At 35.3% G+C, this 21,196-nt stretch overlaps 1 protein-coding gene across 1 annotated transcript; it reads right to left on the reverse strand.

Annotated features, from left to right (window-relative positions):
* Window positions 1–1,592: 1,592 nt before the first annotated feature.
* LOC102001098 (exosome complex component RRP40-like) lies at window positions 1,593–2,382 on the reverse strand (the record flags this gene model as incomplete). The annotated part of the gene is made up of 2 exons (XM_005358541.1): window positions 1,593–1,797; window positions 2,126–2,382. Coding segments are annotated over 2 exons (462 nt in total), but the record flags the coding sequence as incomplete, so codon positions are not given.
* Between the last annotated feature and the right edge of the window lie 18,814 nt (window positions 2,383–21,196).

Raw genomic sequence — 21,196 nt, forward strand, 5'->3', positions numbered from 1 at the left:
TTCTGACTTTGAAGCTTTATCCCTACTCACTAACTCTCAAAATGTTAGGAAGTCCTATATATGCTTCCAGAAGAGAAAAGTAATCATCCATCATACCAAGGTTTGAAACCTGCAAAATACAGTAATGGCTGGCTTGGTATGATGTGTCCAGTGGTATAGCAGCTGCACAAACATTATGGGAGTAACACTTAAGTCCCACTCCAGAAGGTGTGGTACATTTACACAATGAAGTACTACACAGCAGAGAAAAATAATGACATCTTGAAATTTGCGGGTAAATGGATGGATCTAGAAAGCATCATATTGAGTGAGGTAATCAAGACACAGAAAAACAAATGTCATATATACTCAATCATAAATGTCTTTTAGACGTAAGGCAAGGAAACCAGGCTGTAATTCAAAATCCCAGAGAACCTAGACAACAATGAAGTCCCAAAGAGAAAATACATAGATCTAGTCTACATGGGAATTAAAAAAGACAAGATCTCCTGAGTAAATTGTGAGCATGGGGACTTTGGGGGAAGGTAAAAGGGGATGGGAGGGGAAGGAAGGGGAGCAGAAAAAAATGTATAGCTCAATAAAATCAATAAAATTTTTAAAGAGACCCTTAAATGATACCAATATTGCTTCAAAGCATATAGCTAGAGAAGTCATAGGCCAGAGAGAAGGATTTAGTACAACAAGGCTGCTAAATGGACATAATATTAAAGCAACTCTTAATAATATCATTATTCCCATATCTCAATGTTTCTAGGAAGATTCTATTTGCAACAGATGATGACTAACGCAGAGAACCACAACTGATCAAAGTACAGAGAATAATATACTACTAAATGTTCAATCTAAAGGGAACATACATACTGTACCCTCTTCAAATACACAGAAATCACTGTAGAAGAAAGGTTGTAAAACATAGATATTTACAAGAGAACATGTGAACACAACAGGGCAACCTCCCATACAAACTCACCGCAGTTGTGATACCACTTACAAATCATGTGCAAGCCCCAGACAGATAAATTCCAAGCTTGGAGATAGGAGTTGATCACAAAAGTACATCAGTCAACACGGAGCTATTGACAATTGCTAGATTCTGGGAAAGACAGAGACTAAGAATGTAGCTGTTGATGAGTTGAACACTCTCCAGTGGAAGATCACACATTCAAAAATATTTGAGAAGCACAAACTAGTCTTAAAGCATTAATTTAATAACCAAAAACAGGAAAGAAAGTTGTTTGAGTATTGAAGGGTGTTGGATCTGCAAACAGTTGGGCGAGAGGCAGAGTATGATCAAACACTTTACTGTACAAACTTGAAATTCAAAAAACTAGCACAACATCTATGCTGTGCCATTTTAGTATGTGTTTGTACAATATTTAAATAGAAATTGGCATAATAAAAGCTGCATTTTTATTCATGTACTGGTGAAGTTAAGTTTTTATTTATTTATTTTTAACTCTTAGAAAAATATTTTATTGGATTCTAGTAAGACAATATGCATCTTCTAAAGATCTGACAGGAAGCAATTCATCTGAAAAAAAGATTTCCCCAGGAAATAGTCTTGACTAAAATAAGCTATTAAAGGTGGTCTGTCAACTCTCTGCCAATCTGGCAAAGATTTGTCTCCTTTGATCTGTTGTTATGTGTTCACAAGCTTCTAAGACATTCGCCAAAATTAAAGTCTGCTGAATGGTTTTTGCCTTGACCCATATTTGTCCATTCATTCCAAACACAATCTCCAATGGATAGAGTTTTCCCAGTTCTTGCACGATTTCACAGTCTGGAGCTAATAACTTTCTATTTATTTATTTATTTATTTATTTATTTATTTATTTATTAAAGATTTCCGTCTCTTCCCCGCCACCTTCCCCTCCCCCAAGCAAGTACCCCCTCCCTCCTCAGCCCGAAGAGCACTTAGGGTTCCCTGACCTGTGGGAAGTCCAAGGAACCCCCACCTCCATCCAGGTCTAGTAAGTTGAGCATCCAAACTGCCTAGGCTCCTACAAAGCCAGTACGTGCAGTAGGATCAGAAACCCATTGCCATTGTTCTTGAGTTCTCAGTAGTCCTCATTGTCCGCTATGTTCAGAGAGACTGGTTTTATCCCAGGCTTTTTCAGACCCAGGCCTAATTAAGCCCAAAGTCACTTTGAAGAGCAGACCGTCCTGTCCAATCACACCCATTCCATTGGCCCGTCCACAGCTGTCAATACAGACCATCTCTGATTCCATGTCTTTATTAGCAACCACACACTGGCCATAGATGAGATCTCCAACCTGAACATTTGGTCTGTTTCTTTTAGTTGCTCCTTCAAATGCCAAGTACGACAGAGAGGCTGGCTCACTCCCTCCAACATCAACTTTGAATATATCTCCAGAATTCCATTGTGATCATGTTTTCCACAGTGTAATGTTTAGCCTTGGCTGTCAATTTTATTGAATCTGGGGTGAACATGGAGATATGCCTCTGAGTATGTCTTTGTGGGTACTTCTGAGAAGGATTACTTAAAGACGGAGATTCCCACTTGGATGGATGGAACTTTCCTGCTGTGACACAGATACACATGATCTGAGTGAAAAGTCAATACTTTTTATCATACTTGTCTTCGCTTTCTGCCAGATATTCTGCCTACATGGTTACTACTACTATTGTCATCATTTGCTGATATCAGAATCAATCTTCTTTGGCCTTTCAGTATGAACTAGCAAAAAGCAGCTTCCTATGAATCATCCAGAGCTTCAGCATCAGGTTGATGAAAACTTTAGCTTGCAATGTATAAGCCAATATAATGAGAATACCTATTCATTCTACTGGTTCTGTTCCTCTAGAAACCCATGACTAATACAAGCACCAATGTAGGAATCACAGCTCACAAAAAAGTATTTGAAGAGCAAGAATTGTTAAACATGCAGCCCTATTTTCCTCAAAGAAAGAAAATGACTGAAACCAGGTCACCAGGAAGGCTGGAGTGGTTATTGTCTGTCAACCTGATTATTGTTTTGCTATTATTTGGAGCAAGCCTTCCTGAATCCTCCAATATTATGGTCACTGTTTAGGCCTCAGCTTAAGTCTTTCAGTGAATAGAAACCATCCTTATGAAAGACATCCCATATTCTTTGTATCTTCAATTAATAGAATCTATTCTTATGCTCTTTATAACTCCTTCCTCCTTACACCCTTGACCTGAGACTACTTATGAGTCTATAGAGTTCATTATTGTAAAGGCCACAGATGCATTGATACTTTGCAAGAGAGCTTAGATGTAGTTATCCTTGAAGCTTTGCTCTGATAATTGTCATCTGGAGACTTTTTTTTTTTTACAAAGTTTTACTGTGCTTATATGTGGAAGAAATATACCAGGCAAGACACTGGAAGTTTTGATCCTGTGCCTGAAAAAGTGGTACTTACTTGAGTTTCATTCTTTACCTTATGCAAATCATTTCTTACACACCCATGACAATTTCCCACACACCGACATGAAAAATATTTTGAATCCGTAGCTTAAAAGGACAAATTTGCACATGTACCACTAAATAACATTAATACCTGAACACAGATAAATGTAATAATGATGGATACAAGAGCAGCAATTTCTCATCAGATGATTAAAATTATTCTTATTGTGGGATGTAGAGGCAGTCAGATCTTTATGAGTTCAAGGCCAGCCTGGTCTACAAGAGCTAGTTCCAGGACAGGCACCAAAACTACACAGAGAAACCCTGTCTTGAGAAACAAAAACAACAACAAAAATTATTCTTATTGAAAACTGTTGTTGGAGCCCAAAAATGGGGCCATTTACTATGGAGGAATCAGGATGATAAGTCACATAGATTTTTAGCTGATTGCTTAACTCTGAGAGATTATGACCAATCATATTGTTTTGCTAAGAATTAAACAAATGAATCACAGCAGAAAAAAGAGTTCATAAAAGTATTATAATACACATGTAAAAACACATCTATAATGTACAAAGAAAGGTTGTCTGGAATTCAAATTCACATGAATCCATTCTTATTTCTCCTACTGTAATTCATAAAAATTGTTGTATATTTATGATATATATCAAATCATGTTAATCAATTTTAGTTGGACTTCATTTCCTTTTAATAACATTTGCTCTGAGAAAATAGTCATTTAATTAGTTCTTAATGTGCATGTAATGTGGGCTAAGACTAATGGAAGCATTTTATAGGTAAAAAATAATAAGGTTGGTTTATATCATGGGGAAAACCAATGACAGAGAAACAGTATCATGATGAGCATATGCTGTTAGTGCTAAACTAGAGCTGGCTATTGACTACTACAATTTTAGTTGAAAAGAATAAAATGTTAGTTAACTCTATAAGATAAAGTTAGAAAACTATCAGAATTGAGCACTAAAGTTTTGATTTTCAAAGAGGATGAGGACATATTTACAAAATGAAATGGAAAATGCATAGATAAAAACTAGAAATAATCTATCCAATGTATCTTAAGAACTTTCAAATATTAAGGATGAAAAACAGGATAAACAGGCAAAGAAAATGGGACAGAAAAAGCAAAATGTGTAAAAGATGAACATGCTGTGGAAGTTCTGAGAAAACAGTATGTCAAGGAGAAAGTTATTAGATGAAGCATTGGTGAGTCACTGAAAATATGTCTTCTGAAACTTCACATCGCATTGTTAACATTATATCATTGCAATACTTAAGTGGCTGGGATATGTGTTTTAGAAGGCATGTTGATTGCCTAGAATGTGCAAAAGCCTAGGATTAATATTCAGTGCCTTATTAAAACAGATGGGGTGGAACAATTTGTTTTTCTTTTCTTGAGACAAGGTTTCCATGTGTATCCATGGCTATGCTAGAACTTCTTTTGTAGACCAAGATGGCCTTAAACTCACAGAGACCTACCTGTCTCTGCCTCCTGAATGTTCATACTAAAGTTGTTGTATACCCCTGGTAGTAGCACACATTTTAACCCCAGCCTTCTGGAAGTAGAGGCAGTAATCTCAAAAATTCAAGGTTATATTTGGACACATAACAAATTTAAGGAAAGTCTGGATCCAGGAGTCTCTCTCTCTCTCTCTCTCTCTCTCTCTCTCTCTCACACACACACACACACACACACACACACACAGTTATATATATATATATAGTGTGTGTGTGTGTGTGTGTAGTGTGTGTTGTAGGAGGCCATTTGTTTGTTCCTGACTGCTGAGACCCAAAATAACCACACCAAAACTGTATTAATTAAACCACTGTTCGTCCATTCACTCTAGCTTCTTATTGGCTAACTTTTACATCTCAATTTAACCTATTTCTAGTAATCCATGTATCTATGTATATCCATGTGTCTGTGGCTTACCAGGTAAAATTCTGACTAGCTCCAGCAAGGCTACATGGCTTCTCTCTGACTCTGCAGTCCTTCTCCCAGCATTCAGTATAGTTTTTCCTGCCTAGCTCTTCTCTGTCCTATCATAGACCTAAGACAGTTTCTTTATTAACCAATATTACTTACAGCATACATAGGAGAATCCCATGTCATATGTATATGTATGTATATTTGTGTGTGTGTGTGTGTGTGAAAATATATATAGTCTTAACTGAAAAGATTTCTTTATAGTAACAAGAGAAAGATCCAATTGCAATGCCTTCTCTGTGAGCACATACATGGTAAACAAATAAAAATCAGAGTGGCAAATATATTATTAAATGACTTTTAAGATCAATAGGGTGAGCCTGCAAGCAGGTGAGATATGTGTCTTCAAGCTGTGCCCTTACCCCTGACACCCCTGGATAGTGTCCTGGGAAGACCTACTCCATCACTCATCCCAATGTACATCATGTACATTGCCCATGGCCAGCCCTACCCCAGAGCCCCAACAGATTACATATGCATAGATGCAAACCACACCACTTGGAAAAACAGGCAAGTGACTGGCCTCAAAAGTTGGACTGCCCCCAAACTCCAGACTCTAAACACCAGAGCAAATTTTGTGCCCCTTTTCCTCACATCTCAGTACCAACAATGTAGCTGGTGGAATTCCATTTCTCTGCTTCTGTGCCCACCACTCTGCAAGCAGGTGAGATATCTGCCTCCTGGCTGTGTCCTCATCCTCACCACCCACTGGACATTGTCCCAAAGATCCATTTCTTTGCTCAACCCCAAACATCTGAACATCCTTGCTGTAGCCAGACCTCCTCTGAACCCCCCGAGACTACATACGCACAGTTGCAAACCACAGCAGTTTGTAGAACAAGCATAGACACAAGCCACAGCAGTTGGAAGAAAAGATGAGTAAACACAAGTAAAAGTATATATTTAGTAACCAAAGGAGCAATATGAAACCATCAGAGCCTAATGATCTTACAACAGCAAAACCTAAACATTCCAATGCAGCTGAAACACAAGAAACAAACTTAAAATTACTTTATGAATATTAACCACTATCAAAATAAAAGCCAATAAGAATTAACAATCACTGATCAATGACATCTTTTAATATCAATGGATTCAATTCACCAATAAAAAGACATGGGCTAACAGAATGGATACAAAAACAGGATCCATCCTTTTGTTGCATACAAGAAACAAACATCAACTTCAAAGACAGACATTAACTCATAGTAAACGTTTGGGAAAAGTAGTCCCAGGAAACAAGCTGGTGTAGTTATCCTGATATCTAGCAAAATAGACTTAAAGCTAAAATTAGTCAAAAGAGATGGAGAAAGATATTTCCTTTTCATCAAAGGCAAAATTCATCAAGATGAAGTCTCAATTCTGAATATATAAGTCTCAAATACAATGGCACCAAAATTGGTAAAAGAAACATTACTAAAACATAAATCACACCTCAAACCCCACACATTAATATTGGGAGACTTCACATCCCCATTCATACCAAAGAACAGGCCTTCCCAACAAAAACTTAACAGAGAAACAACAAAACTAACAAACATTATGACTCAGATGGACTTAATAGATATCTACAGAACATTACACCCAAACACAAAAGAATATACCTTCTCAGCATCACAAGGAACCTGCGCTAAAAGTGACCATATACTCAGTCACAGAGCAAATCTCAACAGACACAAAAAAAAAAAAATGAAATAACCACTTGTATATTATTGAACCACCAAGGCCTAAAGTTAGAGTTCAACAACACCAACTACAGAAAGTCTACAGACTCGTGGAAACCAAACAACTCTTAACTGAACCACCTATGCATCAAGGAAAAAAAATAAAGAAATAAATAAGACTTTGTAAAATTCGATGAAAATGAATTCAAAACACATTCAAACTTATAGCACACAATGAAACAGTACTAAGAGAAAAGTTAATAGCACTAAGTGCCTACATAAAGAATTTGGAGAAATATCACAAAAACAACTTAACAGCACACCTGAAAGCTCTCAAACAAAAAGAAGCAAACTCACCCAGGAGGAGTAGAAGGCAGGAAATAATCAAACTCAGGGTCAAAATCAATAAAATTGAAACAAAGAGAACAATACAAAGAATCAATGAAGCATAGAGTTTTTCTTTGAGAAAATCAACAAGATAGACAAACCCTTATCCAAACAAAACAAAAAGCAGATATAATATTCAAGGTAACAAAATCAGAAACGAAAAGGGGTACATAATAACAGACTCTGAAAATATATGGAATCATTAGGTCAAATTTCAAAAACCTGTACTCCACAAAATTGGAAAATCTAAAAGAAATAGACAGCTTTGTTGACAGGTACCACATACCAAAATTAAATCAAGACCAGATAACCAATTTAAACAGAACTATAACCCCTAAGAAAATAGAAATAGTCATTAAAAGTTTTCTAACCAAAAATCTTTTACCCAGGGCCAGATGGGTTCAATGCAGAATTCTATCAGAATTTCAAAGATGAGCTAATACTAATACTTTTAAAATTGTTCCACAAAATAGAAAGAGAGTGAATATTGCCATACACTTTTTATGAGGTGTCAAAATCCAGCTTCAAAAAAAAAAACTTGTATGTTCCAGGGTAAGAGTATGAAGATTAGAGTTATTAAGCAAAAGGAATTGAGTTATATGAGCAATAAGAGGGACAAAAGGTAGAACAGATCTATCTCTATACTCAAAATACTAATTAACCACACTTTATGTCAGAATCTTTCCTTTGTAGCCACACGTGTTATCAACAACAAGTTTGAGAGAGCAAAAATAAGCTCAAACTTTCTGAATTCCTGTCAAGGTAGAACAGGTTCACAAATGTGGGTCCCCACAAAAGGCCACAGTTACCTGATGACCAAACCAAACAAAAACATATCAAATAAAAACAACAAAAAACAGGATTATAAACCAATCTCTCTCATGAGCATTGATGCAAAAATATTTAATAGAATACTTGCAAACCAAATCCAAGAACAGATTAAAAAAGGTTCATTTATCATAATCAAGTAGGCTTCATTCCCAGAGATGTAGGGCTGGTCAAACTTATGAAAAGTTGTCAATGTAATCCACCATGTAAACAAACTGAAAAAAGAAAACAACAACAACAAAACATTATCATCTCATTAGGTGCTGAAAAATCCTTTCAAAAAAAAAATCCAACACTCCTTAATAATAAAGGTTCTGGATAAAACAAAGATACAAGGAACATACCGAAGTATAATAAAGGCAATTTAGAGCAACCCAACAGCCAATATCAAGTAAAATAGAGAGAAGCTCAAAGTGATTCCACTAAAATAATGGACAAGAGTGTCCACTTTCTCCATAACTATTCAACATAGTACTTGAGGTTCTAGCTAGAGCAATAATGCAACAAATGGAGGTCAAGGGAATACAGATTGGAAAGGAAGAAGTCAAATTTTCAGTATTTGCAGATGATATGATACTCTATATAAGTGACCCCAAAAATTCTACCAGGGAACTCCTTCCACTGATAAACACCTTCAATAATGTGGTGGGTACAGATGGACTAAAAAAAAAATCATTTGCCCTCCTATGTACAAATGATAAATAGACAAGTACCACATCAAAGAAACATCACTCTTTACAGTAGCCAAAAATAATATAAAATATCTTGGGGTAACTATAGCCAAACAAGTGATGGGTGTATATGACAAGAATTTTAAGTCTTTGAAGAAAGTAATTGGGAAAGAGATGAGAAAATGGAAAGATCTCCCATGCTCAAGGATTGGTAGGATTAACAATGTTAAAATGGAAATTTTACAAAAGTAATCTCCAGACTCAATGCAATCACCATCAAAATCCCAACACAATTCTTCATAGACCTCAAAAGAACAATTCTCAACTTCATATGGAAAAAAAAACAGGATAGCCAAAACATTCCTGTATGATAAAGGAACTTCTGGTAGTAGCACCAACCCTGATTTCAAGATGCACTATATATTTGTAGTAATAAAACCAGTTTTGCATTGGCATAAAAAGAGACATGTAGATCAAAGAAATCAAATTGAAGATTCTTACATGAACCTACATACATAGGAACACCTGATTTCTGACAAAGAAGCCAAATTATATAATACAAAAAAAAACAAAGCATCTTCCACAAATGGTGTTGGAATAATTGGATAGCAGCATGTAGAAGAGTACATATAGATCCAAAATCTATCGCCCTGAGCAAAACTCAAGTCCAAGTGGGTCAAAGATTGCAGCATATATCCAATTTCAATGAAGCTGATAGAAGAAAAAAATGGGAAGTAGCCTTGAATGCATGGGAACAGGAGAGTACTTCTTGAATATAAAATAAGTAGCACAGACATTGAAAACAACTACTAATAAACGGGTCCTCCTAAAGTTGTAAAGGTTTCATAAGGCCAAAGACACTGTCAAGTAGACAAAATTTCAGCCTAAAGAATGGGAAAATATCTTCCCCAACCCCACATCTTACAGTGGCCTGATACCCAAACTATAAATAACTCAAGAAACTAGACATCAAACTACCAAATAATCCAATTAAAAATGGAATACATAAATAGAGAATTCTCAACAGAAAAATCTCAAATGATTTAGATACACTTAAAGAAGTGTTCAACATTCTTATATACCAGGGAAATAAGTACAAATCATAATGACTGTGTGATATCATTTTAGACTTGTCAGAATGGCCAAGATAAAAAATACTAATGACAGCCTATGTTGGAGAGGATGTGGAGTGAAGGGCACTCTCCTCCACTGATGGTGGGCATGCAAACTTGTACAGTCACTTTGGACATTAGTATGAAGGTTTATCAGAAAACTGGGAATCAATCTACCTCAAGACCCAGTGATAACAGTAATGAGCATATAGTCAAATAATGCTCAACTGTACCTCAAGGACAATTGTTTATGTTCATAGCAGCATATAAAAATTAATATGCTACCATATGTACAACAATTTATGGTGATAAATATTTATTTTATTTGTCATAACATTGCACATCATTTCATGGACCAACAAAATCAAGATATACTGGGCCAATTTCAGGTATTCAGGAGTAAGATGATTTCTGTGCCCTACTGCAGTGGCCCTCCTATAGTACTGTATGTTGCTGAGATAGAAATCATTTGTACCCCAGTGTGCTGTACATTTGCTCCCTTATAATATATTCCAATAAATAGGCTCATCTTAAGAACAGCAAGAAGTTAGAGCAACACTAGATCATTGAGAGAAAATCTTTTTGTCTAAAGAGTAAAAAAAAAGAGGGAAGCAAAGGAAATTTATTAATATTACCACTAATCAAGTCAAATTTTTTCAACAAAACCTACATTATGAAGCACAAATTGAAAAAAAAGGAGAAAATGAAGATGACATGAAGAAAGAATTTTAAGAACTAAACAAGTTGTTCACACTCATAGGTCACAAATACATACATATATACACAAGTGAAAAAAGTCAAAGTACAGACCCAAAAGCCAGTGTACTAAAACACATAAATATAATTTGTTTCATTACTTGAATTTAGAGAGAAAAATGTGAAAAATGAGGTTTTGTATTGATTAAAGACATTAAGGAAAAATATGATGATACATAATCAGGATGAGACCAAGTTCGAATAAGTAGTAAACAAGGTTTGTAAAGAATACTAAATCTCAAATTTTTTTGATAAAGATAGAAACAATTAGTTAAACTGCTTCTGATCAAGCAGAAAATGGCTAAAAAAGTGATTTGAAAAAAGCTATTGAATGTGAGGCACAGGAAAATGAAACCAATGATATAGTTCCAGTTGAAGAAAATTTAAATCAGCTCAATATGAACTGAAATTTTCTATGTGAGTATAGTTCCAGTTGAAGAAAATCAGTAAACCGGGGAAGATCTGGATTAACTAGAAGAATTAATCTTACTTTATTATAGAATGGCACCAAACAAGTTGACAAAATTTAAATCAGCTCAATATGAACTGAAATTTTCTATGTGAGTATTTTCTCCACTTAGAATCATCAGGATGATTATTTCTCAATATAATTCTGGAGTAGTTCTCTCCTCTATAAAAGGAATAGACTTCCTATATTTTCTCTTCTATCTTTGACTACTACTCATAGTAAGTTTAGAGTAGTTTGTACTTTTGTAAAACTATTGATTACAGAAAATATTTGATTGTTTTAATTGTCCATTCACATAGGAAGTATAACTGTTTCTACAATTTTAGGGGATTGTGGTGGAGCAGATTATTACCAGAAACAACAAACTTATAAAGTATTTTTTCCAGAATGTAGTTTTTAATGTGTCATTTTCCTTCCTCTGTTTATATGTTTGAGAGACCACCTAAAAGATGGAATAAGAAATCAACTTAGTAAAGGGAAGTGCATGTGCAGATTCAGTATTGTACAGCTTTGGACAGTTTAATGGAGATTTAAAATCGGATTTAAAAAATCTGACAGGATCAGCAACAGTGCCCAGTAGTAAGAGGTTTAAACAGTCTTCCGCTTTTAGTAATAAAGTTGTAAACAAAGACTGTCACACATTAAAAAAATATAGAGATCGTATATGCACTCACTCAGATACAGTATATGTGAATGAGGGTATGTCTGAGAAGATACTTCTAGTCTACTACATGTTTTTAGTCCTATTGTTTTAGTTTACTTTACTTTTCTCATTATACTTTTATATATTGCTTGGAAATTTCATATTGTAGAATTGTAAAGTCTTGTAATGTGTATTCAGTTTTCTCAAATTCAATAAAATATTAAACCACTAATGTATATGGAAAACATATTAGCAAATGTTTTTTTCTATTATCCTTTCATAGATTTACATAGATGTAAAAGGTTTTTGAAGCCATTTTTAGAATCCAAATTTAGTGGAGGAAAATATATAATTACCTAAGAATAATTGAGAAATACTTAAAAGCAAATGACTAAATAAAACAAAGAACAAGCATGGCTAAACTTGTATAACAATTAGGCTACCTAGGATTGAGTATTTAAAATAGTGGGTTATCAGCTCCAAAATACAAGTAATTCTTAAAAATAGGGTTACCCACAAACCTACACTAATAAACATAACATTAATGTAAGATAAGAATTAGTTGGAGAATATTGTCAGGTAGAGGAAAAGGAAACTAAGAGATGGATATAGAGTGGTAATATCCCAGTACATTGCATAAAAACATTAAATTGTCAAAAATGTATAAAACAATCTTAAAAACTATAAAAATTAATGGACATATGTTACTTAACTGATATTAAATCAACTTTCCTCATAGTTTCAGTTACTTTTCTCATAATAGTTACAAAATACCTGACAAGAGCATCTTAAAGTAAGATTTGTTTTAGCTTTATGATTTGAGGATATAGTCAATCATGCCAAAGACATTGCAGAAAGAGTGTGAATACCTGGTTACATTGCATCTAGACTTAGGAAGCACAGATAGCTCTTCATGATGGCACTCAGCAGTCTTCCTCCTTTTTGTTCAGATCAGAGCCCCAGCCCAAGGAATGAAGTCTTTTATCCTTAGAGTGGATCACAGTACTTCACATAAACCTCTCTGGATACACACTCACAGACACAATCAGATGTAGGTCTTATATGTGCTCCCAAAATATCCTGGGATATTTAAATAACCACAACACCATTTATTTAAAATTTATATATAATGTGGATTCATTTTTAAAAAAATCATTACTTTTTTCCAATGAATTATCTGTAAATAGATAAGAACTTGAGTTAGGAGAATACTGCTTATTATTTGGATATTTTGTCTCTGAATGAAAAACATTTCAAAGTTCAACATTTGAAATTGCTGTGTCAGAGAATATTGGATTTAAATAAACTCAAATGTTTAAAAAGAAACTGTCCATAAAACATTTAGCATGATTTCTGTGATATAATGCAAATTCAGTGGAAATAATCATAATTATCATTATTTTAGCTATAATGGTAAAGCAAAGAAATAGAACTGTACTTCCCTCTTTTTCGGAAAAATAGGGTTTTTCTTTTTCATTTTTTTCTGTTTTGGTGGGATATGGATTAAAGACAACCACATAAGTGATTTTCTCCACACATGCATTGTGAAGAGTTTTGTGTCTTCAGCTGTCAACATTCTGAGATGGTGTAGGCAATGGCACAATTCTCATTACCTTGATCTGAGATAATTGTATTTTTAAATCATTCTCATTTGAAACTTGTGAATGTTAATGCATATATAATATATATTATATGTAATAAAGTGAAAAATGAAACACTCAAGTTATGAGACATTTATTTATTATATCATTACGATGGTCATTGCTATTCACTGTTTTAATTACAGCTCCTTTTCATTGTGATGCTATTCATATATCTGCTGCTTTATTTTAGAAAGGTCAAATTTTTAAAATCTATATTTAATATTTTAACTGTATGTGTTTCTCTGGTATGTATCCATGCATGTGATGAAAATCACCTTGAATTGGAGTTTCAAGAAGTTGTGAACTGTCCTGCATGGACAGTAGGAACTGAATGTGTTTTGTCTTTAAGAATCCTGTATACTAACCACTGAACCATTTCTATAAACTGAGGAGTAAAGTTTATACATATGCAAATGTGAATTTTATCTTTTAGAGTGTTTGATGGTTATTCTTGGTTGTCAAATTTTCTATATCCTGAGAGAATGATAATTCAGAAAAGGAGAGTACAATTGTCATTCAGATATTGAGGCAAGAAAATAAATTGCCTTTGATTTGGATCTTGAGACTGGATGACATAGAGTTATAATCCATAACTTGAAACTGGAAGTTACACTTTTAATCTTGGTCACACCTTCTTCTGGAAGCTTATGGAAAAAAGGAAGAGGTCGTGTTCATTATTTGGCTACTCTCTCTTGTTAGCACATCTATTTCTTTTACTAGCAGTGGAGCCTATTTTTTTGTGATCCTAGCAGATACAGAATACCAGTTTCATGCCCTTATTGAACAGAACAAATCTATATTCTTGGACCTTACATTTACAGCTAGCTAATGTTGGAATACAGCATGTGAGTCATTCCAAAAAATTCACACACACACACACACACACACACACACACACACACACGTTTAAAGAGAGAGAGAGAGAGAGAGAGAGAGAGAGAGAGAGAGAGAGAGAGACTCTATATTTATAGAAAGAGTCTCATTTCATAAGTTCCGTGACTTTAGAGAAACTTGTCTAATATATAGAAGGGATAGAGAAAATGTGAATTTGTCCATTGTTGTATTATGAATGGCGGGGCTGTGTCCTGCCACCCGGCTAGCTTTACCAGAAATAATTACACGGAAACTGTATTTTTTTAAACACTGCCTAGCCCATTAGTTTCAGCCTCTTATTGGCTAGCTCTTACATATTGATCTAACCCATTTCTAATAATCTGTGTAGCCCACAAGGTGGCTTAGCAGGGAAGATCTTAACCTGCGTCTGTCTGGAGTAGGAGAATCATGGCGACTCCTGACTCGGCTTCTTTCCCCCAGCATTCTGTTCTGTTTACTCCACCCACCTAAGGGTTGGCCTATCAAATGGGCCAAGGCAGTTTCTTTATTAATTAACCAATGAAAGCAACAGATTAGAAAGAAATCACTCCCATATCAGTCCATGGTCAATATTGACTTGAAAACACAAAACTAGATCAAACTAATTCTATCTCAATCTGAAAAAGCATTATACATATTCTTGGATAGAAACCCAAAGGCTAGAAAAAGACAGTTCACTGAGGAGTTTGCTGTTGTTTCAGGTTCCAAAGCACTGCAATATCAAGATTTATACTATCAGCTGGGGATGAGGCTCAGTGGCAGGCAACATGTCTAAGATACACTAAGTGCTGGGCTATTGTCACCATACTAACATAACACAAAACTAAATCTTATGCTGGAAGCTGCAAAAAGTTATTGAAACTCCTTATTTCTGGTGTTTAATGAATTAAACAATGCTTACATTTTTAGACTATTTTAAATATGCAATGAAGTAAAAAGCAAAAATTAACCAATGACATACAAAAAATTGTTATCACTGTGTTAAGTGCATATTCCCATTTATAACACTAATAAGCTGATTATTCAAGTATACTAGACAAAATTTATCTGTATATTTGCCATGACAATGAACATCAAGAAAAGATTTCATAGAGACAGCTTAAATTATCTTATTAATAAACTAATATGTTTATAATATAAAAGAAGTGACTAAGTAATTACTTATGTTGACATAATACTGATTAAACTCAGAGTCAGACATTAAATATTTTATCTATGTGATGCATTACTACACAAAAAATAAAAACAGAAGATTTTCAGTGTTATGTCTTATATATGCTGTCATTTGTTGCTTGCAAGATAAGTAATTTTTAAAATTTTGCACAGTAATTTAAGGCAAATAAAGTATAAACCACTAAAAACTTTAAATTATAGGCTTTTATGAGAGATGTGTTCTTAAAAATCATAGATAATGTAAAAATAAATGTCACAAGAAATTTTTTTTCAAAAAAGAGAGGACATTTTTGAATTGTTTCTGGGTAGCAAATTGTAGCAGAAAATTTATCAGGGTTGATAAAAGGAAAAAACAAAATTCTGACACATTTTAAAAGAAGAAAAATGGGGACCATCCAAAAAGGTAAAGAACAAAACAACACACCAAAAGTTTCAACTGAGACAGTCTCCAGGGAAAAAGGGGAAGGATCTTCACCATACAATTCCCTAAATGTTCAGCTTTAGAGATTTCTAGAAAGAGGTCTCAAGGAAGATCTTTCTTGACTTATTTTATGAGATCAAGCTTGATGAGTTTAAATAAATCTGAGTTATATTTTTACTGGTACATTATAAGTCCAAATTAAAAGCACTTAACATTAGAGAATAAAAGAGCTGCAGTGCAGTTTAGAGTGTGGAGTTACAATAGAATTGGTAGAAACCAATGCTGATAAAAGTGGGGCATTTGCTGCCACTCACTAATAAGGTCTCTATCTCTTCATTATACTATAGCTACTCCCATAAGTTGATTAGAATCAGGTCCACTTTTATTCTACCATTAGCTGATACACTCTGGTATCTTACTTTCATCTCTGACTGCATCTTTCCCAATCATTGGCTCATGGGGCATTTCCAGAGTACACCGAAGAACAGTTAGGAGATAAGGTACTATAGCAAGGTCCTGAAAATGACCCATGCTAAAGTTAGAATAAGAAGTGCACTCATTAAGTTTCCAATCTCTCCTGGCAAGTTGATATTTTAAATTAAAACAACAGCTTATTTGATGCTATATGGGAAGCTTGGGAAGTTATAAAGAAGAAGCAATTCCTACAGGAGGATTATGAGTAGAAATAACACTAAAATATTTTGTGTGCATGAAACTATTATCTATATTTGCATTTATAAAAGTTCATCTCAATTTATTCATTTGAATGTTAGTCTTTTCTTTATGAAACATTTATGGTAAATTGCTGATCTACTTCTGGTACCTCTATCAACAGGTCAGTGTAAAGTATAATTTTTTCATACCTGGAAACATAAGATCATAATATTAGTACCAAGACAGTATCAAAAAAATTTCTTAGTTCCAGTTCACATTTCTTATTCTTTGTTTATATACCTCTATAAATTTTGATAGCAGGCCCGTTTTGAAGTGATAATTTAGTTCAAGTGAGTTTAAAGTTTAAAACTGGGCAAAATGTCATTGTTAAATGTTGTTTGCAGAAACTGGCTTTTATTGGTAATAACCAAAATTCTAATATGATACTGCTGACATCTAAGATGCGAGTTCTCCCCAGATGGCCCAAATTTGGAGTAAACATTTGAATATTTGTCTTTTGCTCTAAGGTATAGTATAAGGAATAAAAGATTAATTATCTAGAATTTGAAGTTTTTGAATATATTTTCTTTATTATATATAAATATATATTCATATATATGTGTGTGTGTGTATGTGTGTGTGTGTGTGTGTGTGTAAAGTAAGAATTCATTGGTTTAAGAGTTAACTGTCAGGTCAGGCCCAGGCTTGTGAGAGGAGGTCAGCCATAACCCTTCTTCCTGCCTTTTGGGCATGGGTAAGTAGAAATCAACCATGAGCATTACTAGAACTTTGAGGGTGGCAGTGAGAATGGGCACAAGTGCAGGGTGGAGGAATGGGAGACACAGAGGTAGAAGGGTTCATTGCCTGGGGAGAGAGGTTGAGCTGGAGAGGTGAATGTAGTAAGGAATGTGTGAATAGCTAGTTTGCCACCCAGTTACAAAATGATGTCCAGGCCTGTTCTGTTGCCAAGGGCCACATATTGGTGTGAGGCCCCGATGCTGCTGGGGGAGGCTGTTGTAATATCTGTGACTCCTGTTTCCACTGAGGGTTATACAGAGGCCTGAAGTCTGTGCCAACACCTGAGGTTCGAACTTGAAGGTCAGGCTGCCACTGAGGTTATATACAACTGTATATCCTGTGCTGCCACCTAGAACCATGGTGTTATCTGGACCCAAACTGTCATCTGGGTTTATGGCCCTTTCACAGTCAGGGTGTGTGTTTATATCCATGAATCCTTTTACCACAGAAGGCTGAGCAGTTGCCAGAGATCTGCACTGCTTCCCAGGGCCACTGTGTCTTTCAGGCCTGTACTGCTACCCAGGTCCATGTCTGGTCCCTGGCACTACTGTAGCCATGGTCTTTGTTGATATCCATGGCTCTTGTTACCACTAAAGTCAGTGAGGATAGAGCTACACAGAATTGTCTCTGCCCTTTACTCCCTGTAGGACTAGGGAGAACTAGCCCTGCACCTCACCTGGTCAGGAGTGTGGTTGTGGCAGCCCTGAATTATTATAGTGGGAAAGCTAATCCCGCCTGTCTGTTATATGGTAGTGATGGAAAAGAGATCTAGCCCTCTGACATTTATCCCTTCTCACCTAATGAAGGCATAAGGAGTTGATTCCTAGGTTACAAGAGTGGGAAAACTGATTGTGCTACTCACTGGTTTCAGTACTTGAAGAGCAGGCCCTGCACCTCTCCGGGCCAGCCCACTAGGACTGATCTTATTGAAGAGGTTGCGGGTGAGTTGATCCTTTAGGGCATTAGATTGGGAGAGCTGACCCTGCCATAGCTCACTTGTCATGTGGTGGCATGGGTGAGAGAAAGATGCCCTCCCCCTTATCCCTTGTTACTTGAAGCAGGTGAGAAAGTTAGCCCCAGGGTCATTAGTTTGGGAGAACTATCCCTACTGCTCACCAGCTGTATCACACGGGAGTGCAGGCTCTGAAACCCAGTGGGAAGAACACTAGAGCTAATCCTGTTAGTGGAAACATATATGAGCTGACACTCAGGGAGGGACAACAGAAGACCTAACTCTGTTCCCCCCCATGTGTCTCCTACAGCAATTGGAAGGACCTTGCATCTCATCTGGGCAAAAGAGTAGAACAGTTAGTCCTGGTAGTAATAGTGTGGGTGAGCCAAACTAGAAAACCTGAAAGCAGGAGAATTAACCTAGTTAAGTTTCTCGCTTTAGGATGTTTAAGGTAAAGAAGCTCTCGAGCAGTGCTGGACAGCTCACCTGTGTAGTGACGATGAGGGAAAGCTGGTAGGCTGACCAATCCAGCTAGAATCTAAGCCCAGAATTGGGGCTTTGAGTTAGACTACCTCAGCATTCACCTCATCTATGGACTACTGGAGTGTGAAGGTAATGCACCTACAGATCCAAAACTTCAGGATTTCCTTGAACTAGGAAAACAACAGGATATCCAAGAAGAGTTCTAGTGGGAGCCCATTATCCAAAGCCAGAGGCCTTAAGCCAGACCAATGACTCATGGCAATGAACACTTGCAAGTAAATATACGTATATATATACACTAAAGGGTAATCTGTGTGACTCACCAAGCCACACTACCTTCTGAATCATAATTAGATTCAGAAATCACAAACTTTTAAACATTTCCTACTGTTCCCAATGATTACCCACTGTAGGATTTCCATTAGGTTTCCTCTGTGATACTGCTCTAGGTTTATTATTTGTTTATAGTTTCTAATAGAATCCGATTAAACTTTAGTATATACAACAACTCAAAATCAGCTGTCAACTAAGTAAAACTTTTATTTTTTTTTTTTTGGTTTTTCGAGACAGGATTTCTCTGTGGCTTTGGAGCCTGTCCTGGCACTAGCTCTGTAGACCAGGCTGGTCTCGAACTCACAGAGATCCGAGTGCCTCTGCCTCCCAAGTGCTGGGATTAAAGGCGTGCGCCACTATCGCCCAGCTTAAAACTTTTATCTTATGTGTAAACTCCATTACACATTTGAGATGGCTCATTAACAAATCGTTCAAATATCCTGGGTTTGGCATCTTTATACTAGCCATGAACATGAATTATGTGTTATATAATTTAATCATTATCATAAATTTATAAGAAAAAACAACCCATTTAATTCTTCTAAAAGAAGACTGTTGATTTAGAGCTGTTGTATCTTAGTCGACTCTAAATGGAATTTTAGTTTAAGGTTCTAAATATCTTGTATTTCACTATAATATATCATAGTATCTGTGAAGATACACCACAAGCACAGCAACTCTTATAGCAAAACCATTTATTTGTGGTAGCTCACTTACAGTTTCAGAGGATCAGTTCATTGTCATCATAATGGGAAACATGGTAGCCCGTAGGCTGTTGTGGTACACTTCCTCCAACAAGGCAATACCTACTCCAACAAAGCCACACCTCCTAATAATATCACTCCCTATGAGATTATGGATGCCAATGACACTCAAAGTACTACAGTATCTATCTGTAAAGAACTCTATTATCACAGAAACAAATAATACTCTCTGTTGACTCTGTGACTTAGCACTATGACAAAATTATTTAATTAGTCATCAGAGTTTGGAGATAATTATTCAATTTTCCACAGAAGCAGACAGAGAAATCAATATTGTCCTTAAAAACTCAAGTTAGGCTCCAAGAATGAATATTCTAGTAGATTCCAGAAAGTTAGGTCACTACATGCATATTTAGGGTACATCTAACTAGTATACTTAAATAAACGGACAAAATAATGTACAGGGAGCTTGAAAGCAGATTTACATCACTGTGTTATAATATTTTTACTCTTTAAAAATCTCTCAATACTTGATATAATAATAGAATTTTTTAAAAGCAGTCATTGGAACAATTCCAAATGACTGCAGAGAAAAGGGACATTTATTATGAGAAAAAAGGGGACTTCAAAGTTGTTTTATTTCCCATGAGATTTCCTCTAAGAGATGAAAGTCATTCACAGTGTTATTTAATATCCTTTGTAAGTGCAAAAAAATGAGTGCAATATGATCACTCATCATATATGTAATTAATTTATACTAAAATAAGCACATTTATTGCCCTAAGAACTTTTACCTTATGAGATATCATAATGATATATTCATGGTCAAAATTATTGGTTAAGAGTATCTTCTCTAAAAATAGCATTGCTCCTTTGGGAACATATAAATCACTTTACAGTGACTTGCTTTGCCTTGCAGCTTATAAGAATAGAATGAGGCAGAAAGTAGCTATTAATATCTGCTCAGAACATTCATGATTTAGGGTGGTACTGTAGAAACTAAAGAATATGTGTACGTCTGTGTGTGTGTGTGTGTGTGTGTGTGTGTGTGTATGTTAAATACTTTGCAAAGAACTGAGATTTATTTAAATACTTGGCAAAATTATTCATCAAAATCATATTGTATTTGACTTTTGGTGGATAATTTATTATTATTACTTTAATCATATTGTTTTTGTTAGTTTATTCAGTTTTCCACTTTTTTATAGAGCAAATCATATAGTTTATATTTGTC

The sequence above is a fragment of the Microtus ochrogaster genome, chromosome X (assembly GCF_000317375.1).
Source record: "Microtus ochrogaster isolate Prairie Vole_2 chromosome X, MicOch1.0, whole genome shotgun sequence".
Taxonomy (NCBI): Eukaryota; Metazoa; Chordata; class Mammalia; order Rodentia; family Cricetidae; genus Microtus; species Microtus ochrogaster.